This window comes from Narcine bancroftii, chromosome 11 (assembly GCF_036971445.1).
Source record: "Narcine bancroftii isolate sNarBan1 chromosome 11, sNarBan1.hap1, whole genome shotgun sequence".
In the NCBI taxonomy this organism is placed as follows: domain Eukaryota; kingdom Metazoa; phylum Chordata; class Chondrichthyes; order Torpediniformes; family Narcinidae; genus Narcine; species Narcine bancroftii.
Window position 1 is genome coordinate 59515289 of NC_091479.1, and position 25513 is coordinate 59540801.

A 25513-nucleotide genomic window follows, 5' to 3' on the forward strand; every position below is an offset into this window, starting at 1 on the left:
GATGTAACACACACCAACCCACATCTTCTTCTTTTCTTTCTTTGGTTTGGCTTCGCGGACGAAGATTTATGGAGGGGTAAATGTCCACATCAGCTGCAGGCTTGTTTGTGGCTGACAAGTCCGATGCGGGACAGGCAGACACGGTTGCAGCGGAAAATTTGTTGGTTGGGTGTTGGGTTTTTCCTCCTTTGTCTTTTGTCAGTGAGGTGGACTCTGGGGTCTTCTTCAATGGAGGTTGCTGCCCGCCGAACTGTGAGGCGCCAAGATGCACGGTTTGAGGCGATATCAGCCCACTGGCGGTGGTCAATGTGGCAGGCACCAAGAGATTTCTTTAGGCGGTCCTTGTACCTCTTCTTTGGTGCACCTCTGACACGATGGCCAGTGGAGAGCTCGCCATATAACACAATCTTGGGAAGGCGATGGTCCTCCATTCTGGAGAAGTGACCTACCCAGTGCAGTTGGATCTTCAACAGCGTGGATTCGATGCTGTCGGCCTCTGCCATCTCGAGTACTTCGATGTTAGGGATGAAGTCACTCCAATGAATGTTGAGGATGGAGCGGAGGCAACACTGGTGGAAGCGTTCTAGGAGCCATAGGTGATGCCAGTAGAGGACCCATGATTCGGAGCCGAACAGGAGTGTGGGTATGACAATGGCTCTGTATACGCTTTGTGAGGTTTTTCAGTTGGTTGTTTTTCCAGACTCTTTTGTGTAGTCTTCCAAAGGCGCTATTTGCCTTGGCGAGTCTGTTGTCTATCTCATACACACCCCCCAAAAATATATAAAGTAAAAATAGAGCTACCAGCAGCCTACCATGAACCTCCTCTGAGTGCCTCCCTGACAGGCGGCAGGTAGGAAGGCAGTGCAGGGGAATAGCTTCCATCATAGCGGAGACCAAGCCCAGATCGACAGGGCCTCAGCACCGCAGGGTGGATACGATGCTTCGAGCCACTGTGCGGACTCTTCCATCCTGTGCTCCTCGCCCATGGCCACCCGGGGATTTCTCCTGCTTTGTATCGTCACCCTTGCCATGATGCATTGTGGACAATAGGCACTGGCAAAGTGATTCCAGCTGTGTGGGGGATTATGGGTAATGAAGACACCCATTTATCCCACTGTGACACTAGATACGCTAGGCTGTGGGTCACAAAACCTCATTTGGGGAAGGGGAAGGGGAAAGGGTGGGGAGGTCACAATACCTTGTTTAGAGGGGCAATGCCTGCAAATGTCTCCACCCCCCCCCCCCCCCCGACTCTGCTTGAGGTATCTGTAGTTATATCAATGAGCATGCCCTCCTTGCTAGTAATAAATGTGGACAGATCGCCATCCTCTGGAAATCACCCTCATTGCAGGTGTTACTGATTCCCGGCTCAGGAGCACACTGTATCCTTGAGTAGAACTTCCGAGTCCAAGGTCATCGGAGGCCCACCATGAATCCATTCATGGAGCCACAACAGGATGGACATTTCTGCCACGTCGACTGGACTTTTTGGATCCATCAACCTCAGGTATGGCTTAATCAGGCTAAAACCCAGTTTTGTCTTCGTGGCATACGACAGAGGACACAAAGTTTTGGTATGATGTTGGGGCGTTGGATGCTGCGACAGCAGCTAAAGTGAGTGAAATTATTGCCCATCCCCGGCAGACAACCTGTACTACCAGGTTCTGCCAGTTCCTCCTGGACACACTGGAAGTGACCAGGCATGAGTGCAGCATCCAGCTTTTGAATATGGAGAGGCTGGGTGACAGGCATCCATTTGATATGATGAATGAGATGCTCACATTAGCAGATGGTCATTCGCATTGCTTATCAAAACTTCAGAGTTGTGTCTCAATACCAATAGCAAACATGGACGTGGCTCAGGAGGCTGACAGACTTTACCTTGAACCAATGCAAGAGTCTGCTCACATTCACAGGAGATACATCTCCCGTGTCCTGCACACCACCTGTGTCCACGGGCACCAAGAATGGTGTTTTTACCATCGCCGGTGGAGAAAGATGCCTGTAGATGCATGCCCCCATGTAGCTACCACAAAAGTGTTGGGAAATGACAAATCCAGCTGCCAGTAGTGTCCATGGCAGCTGGCACAAGTACTGACCTCCCGTATCTTCAAGATGCCACTGGTAAATACAGGTTTCTTGTAGACACAAGTGCTGAGGTCAGCTTGCTCCCACCAACATACTTTGAGACAAGACTTTGCTCTTCAAGCTGCAAACGGTACTTTTATTCCCAGCTTTGGCACGGGACATGTCACGATTAGTATAGGAGGAGCGACATTCCATTGGGATTGTGTTTTGGCTTCCATCGAGCAGCCCATTTTGGGTACAAATTTCTTACGATCCCATGACCTCTGGTCGACGTGAAGCGCAGGAAATTAGTTAATGCCATCAATTTCCAAATTTACTCATTTGCAGCAAAGGGCGAGTTTCCCAGCTCAGGGTGCACAAAGACACCTATGCTGCCCATGTGGATCCTACTTACCCCAGCTCAGAAGATGAGGTGATCCAGAGCTGAGTGGAGCCAGCGATATTGCATCTGTTGTGGAGCGATTGTGATGATGGGTGAATTGTAGTGGGTCCAGATCTTTACTTTGTTAATTCTGGCCATGACCAGCCTCTCAAAGCATTTCATCACAGTAGAAGTTAGTGTTACTGGCTGGTAATCGTTGAGGCAGCCTATGCTAATCTTCTTGGGTACCAAGATGATTGATGCCTTTTTGAAGCAGATGGGAATCTCTGACTGCAACAATGAGAGGTTGAAAATTCCCATGAACACTCCAGCTAGTTGGTTGGCGCAGATTTTCAGTACCTTGCCAGGTACGCCATCAGGGCCTGACGTCTTGTGAGGGTTCACCCTCTTGAAGGATGTTCTGATGTTGTTCTCAGAGACAGATATCACAGGGTCCTCAGCCTATTCAGGGATTCTCAGAGGCCCTATTTGGTAGTTCTTCTCAAAGCGGGCATAGAATGTATTCGTCTCATTGGGTAATGAAGCATCACAGACATCTATAGTGTTCATCATCGGTTTGTAGGCTGTAATGGCCTGCACCCCCTGCCATAGCTGGCGTGGATCTGTCTCTGTCTCTAGCTTCCTATGGAATTGCCACTTTACTTCAGAGATGGCTTTCTGCAGGTTGTACCTGGACTTCTTGAAGAGGTCTCGGTCCCTGGCCTTAAACACCCTTGTACTTGCCCTCAGCAGGTTGTAGATTCTTAGATTCATCAAGGGCTTCTGGTTGGAGAACACACAGTATTTGCGCATGGGCTCACACTCATTCACGTAGGACTTGATAAAGTTGGTGACACCTGTTGCATATTCATTCCAGTCTATGGATGAGTTTTTGAATGTTCCAGTCCACCGATTCAAAGCAATCATGCAAACGCTCCTCCTCCGCCTCTCTCGACCACATCTTCACCACTGGTGTTGTGGTCTTCAGTGTCTGCTTGTACAACCAGATGATCAGACTTGCCGAAGTGTGGTCGTGGTATGGCTCGGTAGATGTTCTTCATGGTGGTGGAGCAGTGGTCGGGTGTATTGGTTCCCCTGATCTCACATGTGACGTGTTGGTGGTAGTTTGCCAGAGTCTTCTTCAGATTAGCCTGATTGAAGTCTCCCACAATGATCTGGAAGGCATCCGGATGTGCTGTCACATGGCTGTTTATCACTATGTTCAGTCCTTCCAGTGCTAGTCTGACATTAGCCTGGGGTCAATGTAAATCGCGACTAGGATGATGGCAGTGAACTCTCTTGGTAGATAGAATGCCTTTGGTTGCCAGATATTCCAGGTCAGGGGAGCAGGTCTGGGACATGACCGTCATGTCTGTGCACCACGATAAATTGATGATGACACAAACACCACCTCCCCTGGTTTTTCTAGACATGGGTGTTCGGTCAGCGTGATGGAGGGTGATGGAGGGTGTAGCCCTTGGGCAGCAGTGCCGTGTCCGGAATGTTTGTGTTTAGCCAGGTTTCTGTAAAGCACATCATGCAGCTCTCCCTGATGACACTCTGATGTTGAAATCTGACTGGGAGTTCATCAAGTTTGTTCTTCAAGGACTGTATGTTGGCCAGGAGGATGGGAGGAGCCTCAGGTCCCAGAGTCTCAGCTTGACCTGTAGCCCCCCTCTGCATCCACATGTTCAGGTCTTCTTTACCTGGCTTGTGGGGCCATTGTACCTGCTGGAGCTGTCAGTGCAGCACATGCTGGAGTTGTTGTTGCACCTGCTTGAGCTGTTTAACACTCCAGAGAATAAATTCCTAACTTATTTAACTTTCCATATAACTGTTCATCAAGTCACAGCAACTCTAGTAAATCTTCTCTGCACTATGATATCTTTCCTGTAGTTTGTTGACCAAATCGCAGATAATACTCCAAATTTGGCCTCACCAGTGTCTTATACAACTTTACCACAACATCCCAACTTCTGTACTCAATACTATGATTTATAAAAGCCAAGATGTCAAAAGGCCTGTTTACAACTCTGTCCACCTATGATGCCACTTTCAAGGAATTACATCTCTGTATTCCCAGATCCATGTGTTCTGCTGCACTCCACAATGCCCTGTCATTTACCATGTATGTTCTACCTTGGCTAGTCCTCCCAAAATGCATTAAATTCCATCTACCATTTTGCAGCCCATTTTCCCAGCTGGTTCAGATCCCAGTACAAACTCTGGAAACCTTCCTCACTGTCCACAACACCACCAATCTTTGTCATCTGCAAACTTGCTGATCCAATTCACCACATTATCATCCAGATCATTGATTTTGACAATGAACAACAATGGTCCCAGCAACGATCCCTGAGACCCACCACAGCGCTTCAGTGTAAGAGGCAATCCTCTGCTACCACTCTCTGGTGTCTCCTGCAATCTAATGTACAACCTCATCCAGCAAGTCTAGCAACAGAAACTTCTTGACCAACCTACTGGGCAGGACCTTATCAAAGGCAGGCAGACCTTCCACGGTTTATCCTCAATATTCTAGTAACCTCCTCCAAAAACTAAGATTGGTGACTAAATGGCTGCCAGTGCCATGGACCTCTACAGCCACAAAGTGCTTTAAGCAACTGGTAATGGAACACATCAAAGCACACCTTTCAGTGACACTCGAGCTGTTCAAGTTTGCCTACCGTCCAAATTGGTCCATAGATGATACAATAGCATTGACTCGCTACTCTGCCCTGACCCACCTGGAGAATGATATCACATACACAAAGCTTTTGTTGACTTTCATTTGACATTTAACACGATCATACCTCAGAGGCTGGTAAATAAACTGACCTCAATGGGACTAAACATCCCTCTTTGCAAATGGATTCTGGACTTCTTTACCAAAGACCACAATCAGTCTGGGCTGGTAGCAAAAACTCAAGTTGAATCACACTCAGGGCTGTGTGTTCAGGACTGTTTACACCACCGACTCACGACTGCACTGCCCAGATTCAGTTCTTACAGAATCGTTTGCGGATTTACAACAGAGGTCGATGCATTCAGCAACAATAATGAGTGGATGGGAAGCTCATAAACTGGTACGAGAATAACAACCTGAGTCTCAACATGGACAAGGTAAAGGAGATGATTGTCCATCAAGAGGATGAGGGTCCACCACTCGCCATTATACATCAATGGTTCTGCCATGGAGAGCACAAAGTGCATATAATGGATGACCTGTCCTCGACTCACACTACCACCATCAGTCAGGAAGGCACTTCTAAAGGAGGTCAAGGATACTGGCCCCATCTTGACAACTTTTACAGGAGCACAGCTGCAAGTGTCCTGTCTGGCTGCATTATTATGTGGTAATGGTAGCTGCAAAGGACTGGAAGACCGAGGGCCATCAGAACAGCTGAAAATACCACTTGGGTCTCATTTCTTCCACTGACATTGACAGGGAACATTGCTAAAATAATTAGGACCTTGAGGACCTTTTCCATCCATCACTCAGTACCTCTGACCCACTAACCCTCAACATCGAGGAGGTGGTACAGGATGGGAAATAGCCTCCTCCCACAGGCTGTGAGATTAATGAGCAGCATTCTGTAACAGAGTAAATCATTCCAAAATATTCATTTAAAATTATGCCTTTGTTTATATGCGATCGTTATGGTTTGTGTGGTCTGGAGAAACTGTTTGGTCAGGTTGTACATGTACATTCAGATGATAATTACCTTGAAAAAAGCCATGTTGATCACTCCCAATCTTATTTACTGCATCTGGTGCTCCCTTTGTGCCATTCTCTACATTGGAGAGACCGGTCACAGATTGGGGGATCAATTCGCTCAGCAGTTCCTCTCCGTCCACAACCATAGCCACCTCCCAGTGGCCAACCATTTCAGTTCCGAGTCACCCTCCCGTGCTCACCTGTCTGTCCATGGCCTTGTGTACTGTCCCATTCTGACCACCTGCAGATTGGAGGAACACCTTATTTTCCAATTGGTCACCCTCCAGCCACATGGCATTGACTTCACTTCTTCCCATTAAACCTGCTACCTTTTCTTCCCCCTACCCCATTTCCTGCTTTCCAGTTCTTTCATCCTATCATCCCTCCTCCCCCTCATTCTTTTCTCCACCCTTAACCCACCCACCCCACCCACTCTTTTGTTCAGTCACCTGCCGGCATTTTCTCACAATTTGATGAAGGGCTCAAACTTGAAACATCGATTATGTTATAATGGCCATCGCCGCAGACAAACACAGAAGACGCTGTTCAAAAATGGGATCGAGGCATCAGTGGCCTGTTCCCATAGGCCGCTGCAAACGGGCTCTGCCAGCCAATTACCAGATCAAGAAAGGGCCAATTGGCACCCAGGGCAGCACAAGCCACACCTGCCAATAATGATGCAGCAAAACGGGCCGATCCAGCCAATCACTGATGGCAGGCCTTGAGGACACCAGAGCCTGAAGGGACACGGGTCATGCCCATCAGTCACATGGCAGCCAGAGTCTGCCTGACTATATAAAAGGGAGCAGCCAGTTTATTAAATCAGCTTCAACTGCACTCCTTGTGTGTCTTATTTCCAAGCTAGAACCTCGAGACGTGCCAGTGTAGCTTTACCTTTGCTACATAAAGGACACTGTTTGATCTGATGAGCTTCTCCAGCATTTCGTGTTTTTACTTGTATATTTGATCACTTTGAATTCCCACTGACAACTGGCTAGAGCAAGCACCTCTTCAAATTGACTCTGTGACCTCACCATGGGTGGAAATTAATTAGGGAGGGGGCAGGATCAGTGAGCCCTTCAGGTGAGACGACGGGTAAGCAAAAGTATTACGGGAGCCTGTGTCTGATGGGAACTACCCAGGGGCTACCCTCACCTCTCTGTGGCCTCCAGAAGCAGCATAGAGTTTAGTGAATGTTGTAGTCAGCTTCTCACGACACATCTGCTTCAGATCATCTGTACACTGCACATTTATCTTCCCTGCTACACCAAGTCATACCTGCCAATTTCTAAATGTGCTCATCTACCTCGTTCTGTACAGTGTTCAATTACATCCATCTTCAGTCCTGTGTTCACCACCCTCCTTATATTTCATCCATGTTGCTAGATGTTAAATTCTTATGTTTTTCTAAACTTTGCCTTACTTTTATTCTGGAAACTTCAATAAGCTGGCCTGTGCTCTTTCACTTTTAGTCCTCTTACTTTTCCAATCTGTTGTACCTTCCACCACCACCACCCACACCCCCTCCCCCCCTCCCCAATTATTTAAATTCCCATCCAAAGCCCTAGTTATGTGATTCACCAGAACCTTGGACCCTGCATGGTTCAAATGGAGCCCATCTCATTAGAACAGCTCCCACCTTGCCCAACACCAATGTCCCACAAATTCACATCCACTTCTCCACTAGTCTTGAGCAACGCGTTTAACTCCCTAATCTCATCAGCACTGCCAAATGTGCACGTGGCTCAGGCAGCAAATCCAGATTATGATGTTTGCAAAACTGCTTTGAAATTCAACTTCCAGCTGCTCACATCCCTACAGAACCCCTTTTCCAGTTCTCCCCAAGTTGCTGATACCCACATGGACCACAACTGGGTCTCTCCCTTCCCACATTCTTCCAAGGGTCAGACGAGGTGCCATAATTACAGCCACCAGGTAGGCAACACTGCCTTTGGGACTCTATTCTTGCCTCAGAGAATAGTGTCGATTTTCCTGCTACATGATCCCCAATCACATTTCTCTCTTCATCCACCACCCCCTCCACCCCCCGCCCTACCAATGGCTCACTGAACATCAATACCATGATCCTGCAGCCTGGACTCTCAACCACACAACAATTGAGAATCTCCTACCTGTGAGTCGAGCTCAAGGGGTGAGGCATGATCTCTTGGATCCCCTGACCTACCTCATCAGCATCCACGACTTCGTTCTGGATCACAGACCAAATTTGAAGCAGTTAATCTAATGGGCATGACTGCCTTCTGAAACAGAGTCCTGGTAACTCCACCCTCCCCGATGGGTCGCAGTGTTTGAAGCTCAGTTTCCAGGTCATGAGCTTTAAGCCAGAGTTCCTCGAGCCACCAACACTTAGCCCACTGCTCTACTCGTTACACCCACTAATGTGGGGTCAGGCATAATTCCAATGCCATCTACGTTTGCTGATACCACAGTTGTTGCCAGAATCACAGACGGAAATAAGGAAGCGGACAGAAGAGATTGATCAACTCATTGAATGGTATAACAAAAACCTTGCGCTCAATGTCAGTAAAACCAGATGACTGTGGACTTCAAGAGGAAGTCAGTGGAACATGACCCAGTCCTCATCAAGGGCTCAGGAGTGGAGAGGGTCAAGAACTTCAAATTCATGGGTGTCAACATTTCCGAGGATCTGTCCTGGAGTCTCCATCTTGATGCAATCACAAAGAAGGCTCACCAGCAGCTATATTTTGTGAGGTGTCTGAGGCGGTTTGAAAGACTCTTGTGAACTTCTACAGGTGCACCGTGGAGAACATTCTGCCTGGTTGTATCACTGCCTGGTATGGAGGCACAAACTTTCAGGACAAGAATAAACTCCAGAGGTTTGTTAACTCAGCCTACAACACAGGCACCAGACTTAACTCTATCCAGCCTCTATCCTCAAAGACCCCCACCACCCAGGTCACAGCCTCTTCACTCTGCTACCGTTGTACAAGCACTCAGTGGCACAAGGACAGCTTCTTCCCCACTGCCATCAGATTCCTGAATAATCAATGAACCAAAGACACGGCCTTACTTTTCGTGCACTATTATTTTTATTTTTTTATAGTGATGTTGTAAGATGGTTATAATATGAATGTTTGCAATATGACTTGTTCATGATGATGAAGCCTGATATACTGCAGATTGAGCACCTGGAACCACAGGGGCCCCCCGAGCTCCCACACCTTGCAGCCCATTATCCGACCTGCATCCCTACTTTATTCAACTGGGTGTAATTTGGTGTATTTTATTTACTTCCTCAGTTGCCAGTAACCTGGCTTATTTCCAAGTATGTTTGAGTGGTTTAAAGAGGAAGGATTAAGGGTCTTACCTGGTTCCCTGTGAAGCATCCAAATCTCACTCATATTTGCCACTCCACTTCCGCTTCCCTTCCTTTTATTGGCCAATTACTTAGTTACAGTCACCTTTTACCAGCATTTTTTAGTCCTCCTCTCACCAAATCCCATCTTTGGAAAAGAAACTTGCCAGCTCAGTACACAGCTTTTTAAAGAGTGGAAGGTGACAGGGAAGGTGCAAGGCCAGGTTTTGTACTTGGGAAGTGTCTATAAGGGTGGAAGGGTGAATGGGGAGGGAAGAACAGACAAGTGAGTCTCAGAGAGGCTGATCTCGGCAAAAATCAGAGAAGCTGGTAGTGAAGTTGACCATAATGTTGGATAATGTGTTGGATGTGGAGGCTGGTGAAGTGGAAAGAGAGGACACCAGGGACTCTACCCTTATTCTGTCTGAGGGCAGAAGAACAAGAAATGGAGGAAATACAGTGGAGGGAATCATTTATAAAGGAAAGAGGACATTTGAGTTTTTCAATTAGCCAATTCCTGATGTTCATATCTGATTATTATTTTTAAATGGCAAAATAATCTTACATTTCAGTTTTAGCAAATACTGTAGAATATTTAAACAAAACAAGCAAGGTTCCAGGACTGTCACCAATAGGTCTTTCAAGCAGGATGTTACAAACACGGTTCAAGAAGTGTGCTGGGGGAGATGGGATAATGATGCAATCTTTCCAGAATTCTAATGGTCACAAGTTGCATTGAAAATGCATCTAAATATCTAATTATTATTTTTCACTTTGCAAATCAAAGTTTACCAATTATTAACTACTTGCCAATATTTTATTTCTAAAAGGATAAGATGGCCATTCCTCACAATTGATGATTTTTAAATTGCCTTTCATATCAAAGTTCTGCACATGATAAAAGTTTTGATGCTCTAACCATGAAAACATTCAGTGAGCGTGGATGGAAACAGATGCACGGAAATTGCTTCCAAGTACATAGTTTAAAAAAAACTTGTGTCTCCGGTGGCATATCGCAAATTCCTGATGCAGAAATACAATGTGAAGGCAACTAAATGAAATCAGCAAATGAAAACAATGCAGAACAAAACTTGGTATAAATTTGAAGTCCAAATAAAATTAAAAATGTGATAAGCAATTACAATAATCACAGGAGGTGAAGGAATTAATCCAAAGTACAGTATATAAGCACTCAACTAGAGACATTGGATGAATTCATCTACAGCAGTGGCTCGCAACCTTTTTCTTTCCACTCACATACCACTAAAGTAATCCCTATGCCATGGGTGCTCTATGATTAGTAAGGGATTGCTTAAGGTGGTATGTGGGTGGAGAGAAAAAGTTTGAAAACCGCTGTTTTAATCATACTTCATTGACTTGTTATGTGCACGGTTTCATAACTCCAAAGGAAATCGGCCAAGGACAATTTTTCTCAAGCAAAATATTTCAGACACAATTGGGTGTAGAGCAGTGATTCTCAACCTTCCCTTCCCACCCATATCCCACCGTAAGCCATCCCTGACTAATCACAGAGCACCGATGGCGTAGGGATTACTGAAAGTGGGATGTACATGGAAAGGAAGAAAAAGTTTGAAAATCATTGATCTACATGAACTAGTGATTCATTTTCTATCAAAATCCACTTCCTTAATGAGAACAGAAAATTCTTGAAAGGCTTAATAAATCATTTTCATTCTCCACATCTTTCAGGTGGTAAAACAAAAACCTGCATCTTGGTAATTTTGATTTGATCCATTCAACACACAGTTTATAACTGAAAAGAAGTAGTGTATGGTCCTGTGTTCAAATCAAAAACTGGGAAAAGGTTTTGATGCTGCTTCCAGATTTGACCAAGGAGCAGAACTCAAGAAGCAGGCCATTGCTATTAGAATTGATCCTGTTCTATCAAGTCAGTTGCTGGTTGGGTTTAAAAAACGTGTTCAAAGAAAATATGAAGTTAAAACATGGACAACAGCTCTCTACATCCATTTATTTTAGAGAGCATCATCAGATCGACTTGAGGTAGGATATTACCTCCAGTTCATCTGCTGTAAATCCAATTTCATCCCTAAACATCCCCTCAGAAATCAAAATCTCAACACAATTTGCTGGAGGGTCGAGCAGCAGCGGAGGACAAAGAATGGCTGATGTTTTGAGCTGGAGCCCTTCTTCCAGAATGTGGATGCATCTTAACAAGGGGCTTTTATACCACTTTTGCTGCTCTAGCCTGCTACCTTCCTCCAACAAGATGGTGTTTACTTCCAGGTTCCAGCATCTGCATTTCCTGGGTGTCTCCAACCTCTAGAAATCTTTTGCCCACTACCCAAGGGTAGGAGCATTTGTTTAGACTCCTTTGATTAAGCAGTCCATTTCTCTATTCCCAAGCCCCATCCTAAAGCTTTTACAACAAGCCCGAGTTTTAAGTATGTTTTGTCTTGCATTCTCTAAGATTTTGTGGTAGGATGTACATTGTCTTCTCCAAGACAATGTCACCGCAGGATGTCAGCTGTGTGGGACAGTGGGGCTTTAATGGCCCCTCATCATTGTGCGTTTGTATTATGGATAATCTTCCAGATAAAAATGACTAAACAGCCATAAAGCAAAATCATTTACAAGTATTCAAGGGGCCTCTTCTGTATCACTTCCATCTAAGCTACTGTCTGTTGATAAACTTTCCTCATTCCAATCTTCTGTCCCTTCGACTTCAGCTGTGGAAGGTTTCACATCTTCTAGTTTATTGATCTCTGTAGGTACCACACAGTCTACTGACGGATGTCCAGTGCCCTGAAAGGGTGCTGAACTGTCTACTGATGGAGTTGCAGTGTTCTGTGAAAGAGCAGAGCAGTCCACTGGAGCTTCTGAAGCTTGCTTCCCATCCTCTGGGGGAACAGACAATCCTCCCAGCGCTTGGCCACTTGCCTTCTGGTCATCCACTTTAACAGTGGATGGAACGTCTTCCAAAAACGACTCCCAGGATTTCATTCGACTCTCTCTTTCCTTTACAGTCTCTTCGATCTAGAAATCAAAATGATATTTAACAAATGTTTGCCGGTTGGCTAAAATGAGAGTTTCCCCTTATGTCCAACTGCAAAATATACGGACAGATCTTTCACTGAAAACCTGGGAGATCCATTTTTTAAATAAGTGAGTGGAAGCAGAGGATAACAAGTAGAGGCTCATTGTCAGCTTCACCATTAACCCTGGCTCCAGGGTTGTGCTGGGCCGTTTCCCAGAGTGCGGCCAGGCAACATGCATAGTCTCATGCTGACAAAGTTCATGAAGGTGAAGCAACTGATTTCAAAACAGTGGTCACTTCCTTGTCTGGACAAGTAGCACTCCAGAATAATGTCACACTTGTCCTGAGTACAGATTCAAAACATATTAATACCAAAACATACTATTTACACTCATCAATTGGGTCCATGAAGTAGGTGGAAAATATTTTCAAGGGATATTTATGAAAGTTTCTCATGTTAAACTTTTGCCTAACCCTGCATTATAAAAATGCCATTACTTTGCCATGAAAGTTGAGGTCGTGGTCTCTGATCCTTAGGCAGCTATGTATTAATGAAATGTACCTCAATACCATCACGTGATATTTAAGCTGGCTCAGGAGGGCACTCACAGCTTCAGTGACCAGGGTTGAATAGGGACGGTGACCAGATGGATTCCTCCTGCTTCCCAACGTGAAATCATGCATTACCATGACACAATGCTCATGAGCCAACCAAGAAACTAAACTCAAAGCAATCATCATTTCACGAGAAAGAATGCACTTGGGTACAGGCAGTAAAACACAAGGTCTGCAGACACAGCGACTGAAGTAAAAACAGAATGCTGGAGAAAGTCAGCAAATCAAGAAGTGTATTTTAAATAGCAAAAATTAAGGTACATAACATTTCAGTCTGGAGCAAAATCTAGGCAGACACATGAACAAAATGGTGGGGGGAGGGGAACAAGCCCACAGACAAGAGGTGGAAAAGGGAGGGTCCAACAACAAACAAGGGGAAGGGGGAATCACTGTGAAAGGAGATGGAGAGCTGGAGGAAAGCAGAGGGATGGGGAAGAGAGAGAGCATGGGGAGGTGGGCGAGCAGGATCCAGAGAAGCCAATGATAATGCCATCGGGTTGGAGAGGGCCCAGATGGAAAATTGGGCTTTGCACCTCCATTTTATGGGTGGCCTTGGGTTGACAGAACAATGCCAATAAAAGACATACCAGCATGAGAGTGCAGTGCAGAACTGAAGTGGTTGGCCACTGGGAGAACCTTGTCACTGGTGCTCGGCGAAATGATCTCCCAGATGGTGTCCAGTCTTCCCAATGTAGAAAAGTCCTTAATGCAAGCACTGGATGCAGTAGATGGCTCCCGCAGAATCAAAAAGGAAGAGTAGCATCATTTGGAACCACTATTTGGGGCTCAGAAAGGTAGAGAGAGAGATGTGGGCACTTACTTCGGCCATAGAGGAAGGTGCCATGGTAGCGAGTAGTGGGAAGGAATGAGCGGATGATGAAGTCACAAAGGGAGCGACCTCTATAGAAGGCGGAGAGAGGAGAGGGGAAGATGTGTCTGGTGGTGGGACAACGTTGTAGGTGACGGAAATTGTGGAGAATAATGTGTTCAATGCAGAATCTGAGGACAAGGGGAATCATGTTTTTGTGGCATCTAGGCTCAGATAGAGCCAGGGTAGGGAAGATGAGTGGGAAATGGAGGAGATGCGGCTAAGGGCTGGGTTGATGGTGGCAGAGGGGAAGCCACACATTTGGGAGGAGTGGAAGACCTCATCTTGGGAGCAGATATGATAGAGATGGAGAAATTAAAGAGAAACAAATAGAATCCCTGTAGTCGAGGTACTTGTGGGAGCTGGTAGCTTTGTGTCTCCCGAGATGGAAACAAAGAGAAGAAGGGGAAAGGGTCACAGGACATGGACCAAATTTTTGCTATTTAAAATGAGGTCAGGATGAAAGTTAGCAGCAACGTAAATAAAGTTGACGAGCTCATCACAAGTGCACAAGGCCACACCGATGTCGCCATCAATTAAATGGACAAAGAGTTGAGGAGCCTTTCCTGTGTGGGCTTGTAGCATGGATTGCTCCACAAAGACAACAAAAAGGGTAGGAGGTAATAGGTGGATAAGTGAAGCAACATTTCATGTGTGAATGTGAGCTGGTAGCGGTTAGTGCCAGTGATCAGGATTGGATTTGAATCCTGTGCTGTCTATAAGGAGTTTGCATATTCTACCAGGGTCCGCATAGGTTTACCTCAGGGTCTCCGGTTTCCTTCCACCGTTCAAAATGTACCAGGGTTGGAGGTAAATTTGATGGCACAGGCTTGTGGGTAGAAAGGACCTGTTACTGTGTAGTATGTCTAAATATAGAATTTTCACACTTCTCCAGAGAGAAACTGTCCCTTATGAAAGCAAGTACATTTTAAATTTTAAAAAATCTGCATCCAGTGTTCCCATTGTTCGTTGAACAGACCGGATGCAGACTAGGAGATCGCTTCGCTGAACATTGACTTCTCCGTTTCTGCTAACCTACTCCCCATTCTTCCCTATCCCTCTGTCTTCATTCCTCCAGTTCTCCATCCCTTCCCTCTCCATTTACAGACCCATCCCCCCTCCCTTATCTACCTATTACCTCTTACTAGTGGGCCTGACCTCCTACCCCTGCCCCCCCTACCCCATCATTTTGTTCAGGCACCTGTCTACATTTTGCTCATACTTTGAGAAAGTGCTAAAGCCCAAAATGTTGGTTTTGTATCTTTGTCTTTACTTTTCAGCTGGACCTGCTGAGCTTCTTCCACCTGAACAAAGGCAGCTGGTTGCGGTATCAGACAATTGTGATGTTATCAGACTGTGAATGTTTGTGGCCAGCAGGTTGGTGTAGATGTATAGCAGAGAGCATAACTGGCTTGGTTATAGCTAATCTATCCTACAACAGTTAGCACGTGAGTTAACAAGGGCTGGGGATAGTACCGTCAGGAAGGGTCATCAAGGGCTGGGAGGTCAAACTCACCACATAAAGGCAACTGAGGAAATTGGAAATGAAGTTCTTAAATAAACCTTCACGACCCTTTGGGAGAATGAAGTACCAGATAACCAGGGATTGTACAGATTATACCGATAGGCTGGCTCTTCCACTATCTTGAATAATAAGACTTTCATAAGAGATGGGTTCTCTCTGGAGAAGTGTGAGAATTTTATATTTACCTTGAGAAGAAACAAATTCACATGTGAACTATTCAGCCCTCTGAATTGGCTTGCTTTCATCAAGGTCAAAGCCAATCCACTACTGCCTTTCACCAGCACCAATGCTCCTCAATTGTCTGACCACCCACAAATCTACCAATCTTTGGATAAACCAGACCTTGGTACAGGCTCAATGACCAAATGTCATTCCAGGGACAGAATTCCAAAGATTCACTAATTGCCAACTGAAGAAATTGCTCATTTTGGTCCTGGTTCTGACCCACACCTCTGGTTGTTGATTCCTCAGCTGGGCGAAACATCCCTCCTTCTTAAATCTTGGAAGAATTTTGTGCCCTTTAAAGACTTCTCTATTATTCTCTTAAAGTCTGGAGAATACATTCTACACAATCTCAACTTCCAGGAAACACAGCCTGGCGAACGATGATGACATATAGAGAGCATTTACTTTAAAAATACGAGTTCGAAGCATGAAGGCAAAATTACTTGAAGAGGACTGGGTTTAAAAAATAACTGTAAACTGAGCTGTAAACTGTTATATAGTTAAATATTTATGGGCGGAGAGTGGGGTGGGGGGTGTAGCTAGTGGAGATGATCAAGTGAACTGGTGCAGACTCGTAGGGCCGACATGGCCTGTTTCCGTGCTGTAAACTGTTATATGGTTATATATGGTGGTTTTTATTCCAGTATTTACAAGATATACGACTTTGAGAAATAGAGTCTACAAGAATGATCCATCTGTGGCAAACTTAGTAAAGCAAGGACAGTATCAAATTGTAAAGAAAGACAGCATTTACAGATTTTACAAACTCCTTACAGACAGTGGTGGATTTGAACCCTGCTCACTGGCGCTATAATAGCATTGTGCCAACCGTGCCACCCATTGTGAAGATTTTTAATAGGTTCACAGATTGGGAAGAGATAAGAAAACTAAACAGGTTAAAAAAACCTTCCTCACATTTTTCCTTGATGGCCATTCAGCCCTTTAGTCGATGCTGGAGCCCCGATTCCCATTTCTTCCATCTATCTCCCTGTAATCTTTTCACTCACGTGTACTCAACAGCTCGGATTCTCCTGCTACCTTCCCACAATTGACCAATTCACATATCAGCATATCTTTGGGATGTGGGAAGAAACCCTCCCTGTTGGATCAACTCCAAACAGACAGCACTTGGGGTCAGAATCAGACCCAGACTGCTTGAACTTGAGCTCTGCTTGCTGTTCCACTGTGCATGAAACAAGATTAGCCTGCAGGGTCAACAAGTCATTAGGAAGGTAGATGACCTTTATTTTAACAGCCTTGGTTCAATTGTACAGGACTAGGTGTGAACCCTTACCTCAGGAGAGATATAGATGTTCTAGAATAATTTCTGGAAAGGTTCAGTAGGTTGATTCCTGAGATTAAGGGGTTGTTTCATGTGGAAAGGTTGTTGGGCCTTTTGCTTTTAGAAGAATGAGAAATGATTTTATTCAAATATTAGCTCCTGAGGAACTTTGGGAGGTTTCAGAGTAAAGCATTAACCATTGTAACAAGTTTGAAACAAGAAGGAAGTAATGAATCAGAAATACTTTACTGTTGAGGGAGCTACATCAATATTTTACACAGATGGACTGGGACTGTCATAAGGGAAAGGGACTGAATGGAGCAAAGTTTGTTAAATCTGCTCAGCAAAGTTTTCTCAAGCAGTATATAGATGACCCTACTAAAGAAGGGGCTACACTGAGGGAATGAGGCTGGTGAATCAATAGGGAAACAGATCATAATTCCATTAGTTCCGAGGTAGTTGTGGAAAATTATAGCACTGGTCTACAAGTTGGGGAATGGGTACTTTTAATGGCATACTTTTTAATGGGTACTTCCCAAGATCGTGTTATATGGCGAGCTCTCCACTGGCCACCGTGACAGAGGTGCACCAAAGAAAAGGTACAAGGACTGCCTAAAGAAATCTCTTGGTGCCTGCTACATTGACCACCGCCAGTGGGCTGATAACGCCTCAAACCGTGCATCTTGGCGCCTCACAGATTGGCGGGCAGCAACCTCCTTTGAAGAAGACCGCAGAGCCCACCTCACTGACAAAAGGCAAAGGAGGAAAAACCCAACACCCAGCCCCAACCAACCAATTTTCCCCTGCAACCGCTGCAATCGTGTCTGCCTGTCCCGCATCGGACTTGTCAGCCACAAACGAGCCTGCAGCTGACGTGGACTTTTTACCCCCTCCATAAATCTTCGTCCGCGAAGCCAAGCCAAAGAAGAAGAGACAGGTACTTGCAAAGGTTGATTGGGATAAGCCATTTATAGATAAATAGATATCTAACAAGGGGAGACTTTTTTTTTTAAAAGAGTGATATAGGGAAGAGTTCAGGGGCAGCATGTTAGGGTGAAGGGCATGATTATCAGTATCAGGGAACACCGGCCAGCAAAGGACATTGAGGATTTGAAAACAAGAAGGTCGAGATACACAGGACCCAAGATGAGTTGATAGCTTCCATTCACATTTGGCTGGCCCAGAGAAGACAGAGGGAAGTGATTGGAGACCAGTGATGTTCCACAGGGATCTCTGCTGGGACCTCTGTTATTGCGATATGCATCACCCCCTTTTAATTGTTCTTGTATATCAAAGATTTTATCACTCAATATGTAGACTCAAACACTATGCCCAACTTCGAATCTGATTCTTGGTGATTTCAATATCCATGTGTGTTGTCTAATTAAGCCCCTTGTAAGTGATTTTATGCATTTAGTTGAGTCTTTTAACTTGAAACTGCTTTCAACTGGAGCCATTCTGAAGCTAGGGCATACTCTCGACCTAGATCTGTCATCTGATTTATCAATTAACAACCTGGTATTAATTGATACTTGTGTTGGACCATAAGCGGTTACTTTCGACCTATCCCTGCCTTGCTCCCCCAACTCCTCCTCTTCCTATATGCTACTCCCGTTACATTAACTTGTGGACTACTAATAACTTCTCAGAGGCCCTTATAGCGGCTCCAAATACTTCCACTATTGAAACGTCCTCAACTTAAGACCCCATTTAATACCACCTGTTCTTCTATCCTGAATGCTGTAGCCCCTCTTAAAGAAAAAAACCTAAGCTTCAGACTGCGTCTTGGCTTAATAATACCACCAAGGCACTGAGGAGGGAGTGGAGGATAGCTGAACAAAAGTGGAAGCGGGATAAACTACAAATTTCCCTTGAAAATTTGAAAAACAATTTGCACATATACCAGGAAGCAGTAAAAGCGAAAAGAACAAAATACTTTGCTCACCTAATTTCCAATAACTCCAATAATCCCAAGGTCCTGTTCAGTACCATCAATCAGTCATTGCTCCCACACCCAATACCAACTCAGATGTGTCCCTTATCAAATGCAAAGAATTTTTTAAATTCTTCATAGACAAAATTGAGAGCATCAGGAAAATTATTTCCTTATTTCCTTCCCCCCCCACTCCGTAACCCAACTATACCACAGTTCTGTTCATCTAACCTGGACCATTTTAGCCCAAGCACACTACCCACCCTTAGAAAGATTGTGTCTCCCATGAAGCCAACCACCTGCACCCTCTACATTATCCCTGCTCCCCTCCTGAAGGATGTTTTTGACATAGTTAGTCCTAGCATCCTATTATTAACAGTTTCCTGGCTACTGGGACTGTTCCAATATGTTTCAATTGTGCTGTGGTCCAGCCTACTGACTCAGGTGGCTCCACCATTCTAATTCTCCTGAACATTAGCACAGCGTTCGATACTGTGGATCACGCTATTTTAATAGACCGCACCCAGTATGGGGGTTGGTGTCAATGGCACGGCCTTGAACTGGTTCAAATCCCATCTTAATGACAGGACTTTCTCAGTTAATATGGCCAAATTTTCGTCTTCCTCAGCTACCTTTTTCTGTGGGGTCCCACAAGGGTCTATTCTAAGCCCCATTCTCTTTTCTTTATTCATGGTCATATCATTCAAAAACAGGACATCTCTTTCCATTGCTATGCCGATGATACTCAGCTCCATCTCCCCTTGAAACCTAACGAACAAAGATAGCTAGCCTCACTAAATGTCTAGAGGACAAAGTGTTGGATGGCTCAAAACTTCTCACAGGTAAATTAGGGCAAATTTGATGTTATCCTATTGGGTCTCTCAAATTCTACCAAAATTATTTCCAATAGTCTTGGTAACTTATCCACCCTCATCAAAACCCACGTCAAATCCCTTGGTGTGATATTTGATTCCACTTTCATGTTCAACAAACAAGTTAATGCAGTAGTAAAATTAGCTTTTTTCAGCTCCACACTATTGCCAAAATAATTATTCCTTTCATTTAAAGATCTTGAGAAAGTTATCCATGCCCTTATATTCTCCCGTTTAGACTATTCTACCTCTCTATATACTGGGATTAGTCAGTCTTCATTATCCCGTCTTTAACTGATTCAGAATGCTGCAGCCAGGCTCCTATTCTGTCCTCCCTACATTGGCTGCCAGTATGGTTCAGAATTGATTTTAAAGTTCTGTTTGTCGTTAAAGCCCTTAATGGGCTAGCTCCCTCTTATATCACGGATCTCCTAACTCCTCATTCCACTTCAAGTCCCTTCAGGTCGACAAACCAGGGCACAATCGTAAACTCAGGGGAGATCACTCCTTCACTATTGCAGCCCCCAAACTGTGGAACAACATTCCTCCTCTTATCAAATCAGCCCCTTCCATCAACTCTTATATCCAGATTGAAGATGCACTTTTATTCACCAGCGTTTTGAGTCCTCGTCATGCACCTGAATGTTACCTTGTGTTCTATCCTCTTGTATCCATTTTATTCTGGACTTTAAGTAGTTTCCTAGTTGTGATGTCTTTTTGATCTGTACGGCACTTCGGTCAATGTGAGTGGTTTAAAATGTGCTATATAAATAACTTAACTAGGTAATTAAGTAGGTGGGTGCATTAGTAAGTTTAAGGATGACAAAGATTAGTGGAGTTGTGTAACCTGGAGGCTTATCCAACAGGTTGGACAGAAAACTATTCAGAAGAAAGGAGTTTCTATTTGCTTGCACCTGGACCTGGACCAAGCAGGTTAAAAGTAATTTCCCCATCTCAAATGAGGTCAGATTTACCCACATGTAAAGGCACCTTCCAATTAGTCCATCCTCCCCACCGAAGGTCAAATGGAGTTACCTGGACCTGACACCTAGCCAGCTGCAGGATAAAAACCCAGCACGTGGGCTATTTCACTTTCTCTTTCCCTTTGCAACCATCCCTGAGCACCATCCAGGTTGCGAGCCGTGGGTGACATTGCAGGATCCATTGTAAAGTGTGTGTCTTGGGAAAGGGCAGGGGCTACTGCACCACACACCCGGAAGAAACTGTCATGTCTCGTTTGTTGTAGATAGTAGTTAATTTGTCTTTTTTTTGCTAATCAGTGTGCTGCGCCTGTGTATTGGAGAAGGGGTGGCAGGTACCGATTGTTTAACCCTAATGGGAGTCGTGATCATTAGTAATTAATTGTATCCGATGTGCAGGATTTGTGCGTAACTACTTTGCATATGTGCATGTCTTGATGCACGTCCCCCCACCCTGCTTGTAAATAAAGTTTACAATTTGATACTAACAGGTGTGCAGGATTGTCTCTCTTAGAACCCTTCAAACTTGTTGCCTCATCACAACAGTGTAGAGGGTTATTAAATACAATAGGCTATTGATCAGTTAGTTATGGGTAGAAAATGGCAAATGGAGTTTAATTCAGACAAGTACAGGTATTGCACACTAGGATGTTAAATATGAGAGGAATTTATATCATTAATTGCAGGATGCTTCAAAGCAAATGATGTTCAGGCCTGCAGCTCCTTTAAAGTGGCCACACAGATAGGGTAGTAAAAGTGTATGGATGGGCAAGGAGGTCATACTGCAGCTCTACCAAACTTTGGGTTAGGCTGCATTTGGAATTCCGTGTGCAATCCTGGTCGCCCCATTACAGGAAGGGTGTGGTGGCTTTGGAAAAGGTACAGAAGAGATGACCCGTGTAGATATGTGGGCCAAGGACCTGTTCCTGAGCTGCACCATTCCATGTGAGGTATTAACAGTTGGAATCAAGAGAGCACCTTGAGGTGTATACAGGACGTGGGAATACTCAAGGAGGAAATTAGGAGGGAGCAAAGGTGAGAAGAGATATCCCTGAAAAGGAGAATGTTAAAAGATTCTGTGAGTATATGAAGAACAAATGATAAGTGAGGAGATAGTGGGTCCTCGCAACGATCAGCATGCTAATCTGTGTGAGGAGTTACAGGACATGGACATGGAATTATATGATCACTGGAATGCTTGCAGAAATTTTTTCATCTTCATTAACCACAGGGAAAGTACTAGAAGACTGGAGGAGAGATAACACTGTGCCCTTATTTAAGAAGGATCAGGGATAGCCAGCATGTCTTTATTAGTGGGAGATCATATCTCACAAATGTGACAAGCATTTTTGAGAGACTGAGAATTGGGGGCAGGGCAATGAACAACATGGACGAGCAAAGTGCAAAGAGGCAGAGAATGATAGAGGAGGGACAGTTTTCAGATTGGAGACCTGTGAGCAGTGGTGAACTGCAGGGATCAGTATTGTCCTATACTGGTTGACAGAAGGTGGTCCAGGCTACATCAGGATGCAAATCAGTGGAAAAGTGAGCAAGGAAATGGAAATGACAAGATCATGCCCACAGCTCTACTTGATGCTTTCACCAGGTGGAGAAGTGGCTGTAACTTGATGAAGGGTGAAGCAAAAGTGGTGAACCGAAGGAGGCAGCAGCTTCCAGGAATTTGAGTGAGGTGGAGGAGGCATGATGGGAAGTAGGCAGCTGGATATGGGGGTCCGAGCTGAGTGTCCAGGGCAGTATAGGCAAAAATGGTGTAGTTAGGGGAGTTGAAGTAATATGGAATGAGGAACTCTGCAGACAGAGCACAGGGGCTCTGCACTTCACCTAACCTGTGCCAGGTCTCACTGTGTAGTGACCATGAGCAGCAAATGCACTGTGGAATGTTGGAGAGGGTACACATGAATAGCTGCCTCACCCTGCATGATGGGGATGGACGAGGTGCTGCCCCTCCTACAATTGAGGCTAAAGTGCCTGGGGACAGGCAGGGCTGGGAGGCGAGGGATAAGCAGATCAGGAAAAATCACAGCAAGTGTAGTGACCAGTGGTGGGATGACAGGGCAGCAGGCAGGGATGAAGAAGGCTAATATGCTACATCTGGAGACTGTTGGGAACAAAGGCAAGGACAGATGGTTGGCCCAGATGGAGGACAACAGGTGAACCCAAGGTGTATGATCTTATTGAGTGAAGCCACAGGCTTCACATACCTATCTGATTATTTTTTTTTTAAATGTGCTGTCCTACTAATAGGACAGAATACATATCAAGGTCAATTCAATTTGTTCTGCTTGTCATACCTGGTAATCTACAACGCCATCCCATATCTCAGCAGTTATCTGTCGTCCACCAAACCATCTTCCATTAAGGACCAATATGCACTGATCAGCTTCTTCTGGTTCTTTAAATGCAACAGAGGCCACACCCTCAGGATGTCTCTGGAAATTCCAACAGATCCAGAATTAAAACACTTGCATTTTAAATGCAACAGAGGCCACACCCTCAGGATGATCCTGGAAATTCCAACAGATCCAGAATTAAAACACTTGCATTTTAAGTTATTTTATTATCTGACTACATAATAAATTTGAACTTAAAATGCAAGTTTTCATATACAACCAGACTAAACTACTTTTCTTCAGTCATGGTACACACACATAATCACGTATATACATTTTGATATAATTTAAAATAAACAAATATTTTGGGATTTACTCAGTTGCATGACACTGTTCACCACTCACAGCCTGCGGGAAGAAACTTTCCCAGCTTGACAGTCCTGATTTTGATGCTCCTGTATCGCCTCCTTCATGGCAATGAGTCAAGGATTTTGTGTGCTGGATGGAAAAGGTCCTCAATAACTCTGAGCCCTATTTAAGCAACATTCCTACTATAGTCATCAATAGATGAAAGTGATCTTGATCATCCCATGTATTGACTTCTGCTCTGATGCTTTTTTAAAAGGAGAAAACAGAGGATTCATTACATATAGAGCAGATGAACTTTTGGAAGAACAAAAATACTCACATCAAATAGAAGTACTTTCTTGACTTGACCAAATTTTTCACATTCCAGTCTAAGGTCTTCTTGGATCTCATTCAAAATCATTGGATCAGCCTATAAAAGGTTGAAATACAAAATATATTTGGCACATTATGGAAGTGTGGGGTGATGCTGTAGAGTACTACTACTGTAGATTTACTACTGGATACTTCTCCCCATCTCTGCACAATCAATATCATACTGAGTGGAGATTCAGAAAGCCTGATGAGACCAATCCCGACCTAGAACTACTCTCTGCTCAACATTTATGCGTGTTCCACATATTTTTGGGTTTGACAACTGGAATGAACAGATGAGGCAGCACAGTTACTGCAGGAGTTGGCACAATGTTGTTACAGCCCCCCAGTGATCAGGTCCAGGGTTTGTATCCTACACTGTCTGTAAGGAGTTTGTATGTTCTCCCCATGTCTGCGTGGGTTTTCCCAGAGGGCTCCGGTTTCTTCCCACTGTTCAAAAAACGTACCAGAGTTGTTGATCAATCGGATAGGACGGGCACTTGGGCCAAAAGGGCCTGTTACCGTGCCATATAAATTATTTAAAAAAAATTCAGACAAATATTTAAAAAATTTTAAGTCATCAACAGCCTTCGGTATATGGTGGTCCCTCACCACTGAGCCCCTTGCTGGCCTGCTGCCATGGTCACCTTCCCTTTATGGTCCCTCATCGCAGAGCCCCTTGCTGTCCTGCTGCCATGGTCACCTTCCCTTTACGGTCCCTCAGCCGCTGAGCCCCTTGCTTGGCCTGCTGCCGTGGTCATCTTCTCTTTAGGGCCCCTCACCACTGAGCCCCTTGCTAGCCTACTGCCGTGGTCACCTTCCCATGGGGCCATCTCCCATGCTTTTCCTTCTCAACAGGGTGGAATGTTCTTACTGTTTCTGGTGCCCTGTGCTAGTCTGCTGCTCCCCAGAGTCTGCAACCCCTTGAAGCTATTGCTGAGCACATCTCATCCTGAGCAGACCTCACGGTAACAGCATTTCACCTACAAACACAGATGGCTGCTCTAACAGGCTGTTTAATGCCTGCACGGAGCTGCCAGCATTAAGACTGGATGGTTAATGCCTTCAAATCAACACAATATCTCTGCTCTCCCTGGTCTGTACCAGTGGTGGCACTGCCGTCACTACAGCTCCGGCAGTGCTGCCACTTTTCAAAGATCACAAAGAGTGTTGATAAAGAAACAACTTCTTCCTGAGTCAACAACTATTGGATTTAAAGTAATCTGCATAAGAAATGAGGTTGTAAGGGAAATAAGTGGACTTCACTATTTTAGTAGGTGACAGATTCAACTAAGGTTTTCAAAAACAAATCAAGTTAAAGAAAAACGTTGGTCAATGTGAAAAGAATCAAGGAACGTGCAAGGCTTTCTGTGCTGTATTGATTCTAGTTCATGTTAGTGTTTTAGAAGACAAGCATGCAAGTTAGCCCAAGGAAATAAAAGTTTGTACCTCCAACAGGATTTCCCAAAATTCAAGTGAAATAATAATAGATCTAATAAATTTTAAAAATCCAATTATATATTGTTTCCAGAATTTGAAAGGAGTAGATTTGCTGATGCTTTAAAGGAAGTCTTCAAAAGATATATATTCCTTTAGATCAGTGGTTTTCAACTTTTTTCTTTATA

General features: G+C 44.6%; 1 protein-coding gene across 1 annotated transcript in view; it reads right to left on the reverse strand.

Annotated features, from left to right (window-relative positions):
* Nucleotides 1–9216: 9216 nt before the first annotated feature.
* The window catches only part of htatsf1 (HIV-1 Tat specific factor 1), a 41115-nt gene continuing 24818 nt past the window's right edge, over nucleotides 9217–25513 (reverse strand). Inside the window, exons 7-9 of the mRNA XM_069902278.1 lie at nucleotides 23857–23946; nucleotides 23130–23267; nucleotides 9217–12516 (exon numbers count right to left, since the gene is read on the reverse strand). Of these exons, the coding sequence (XP_069758379.1) occupies nucleotides 12121–12516; nucleotides 23130–23267; nucleotides 23857–23946 (624 nt within the window). The 3' untranslated portion in view covers nucleotides 9217–12120. The remainder of the gene's footprint in view (nucleotides 12517–23129; nucleotides 23268–23856; nucleotides 23947–25513) is intronic.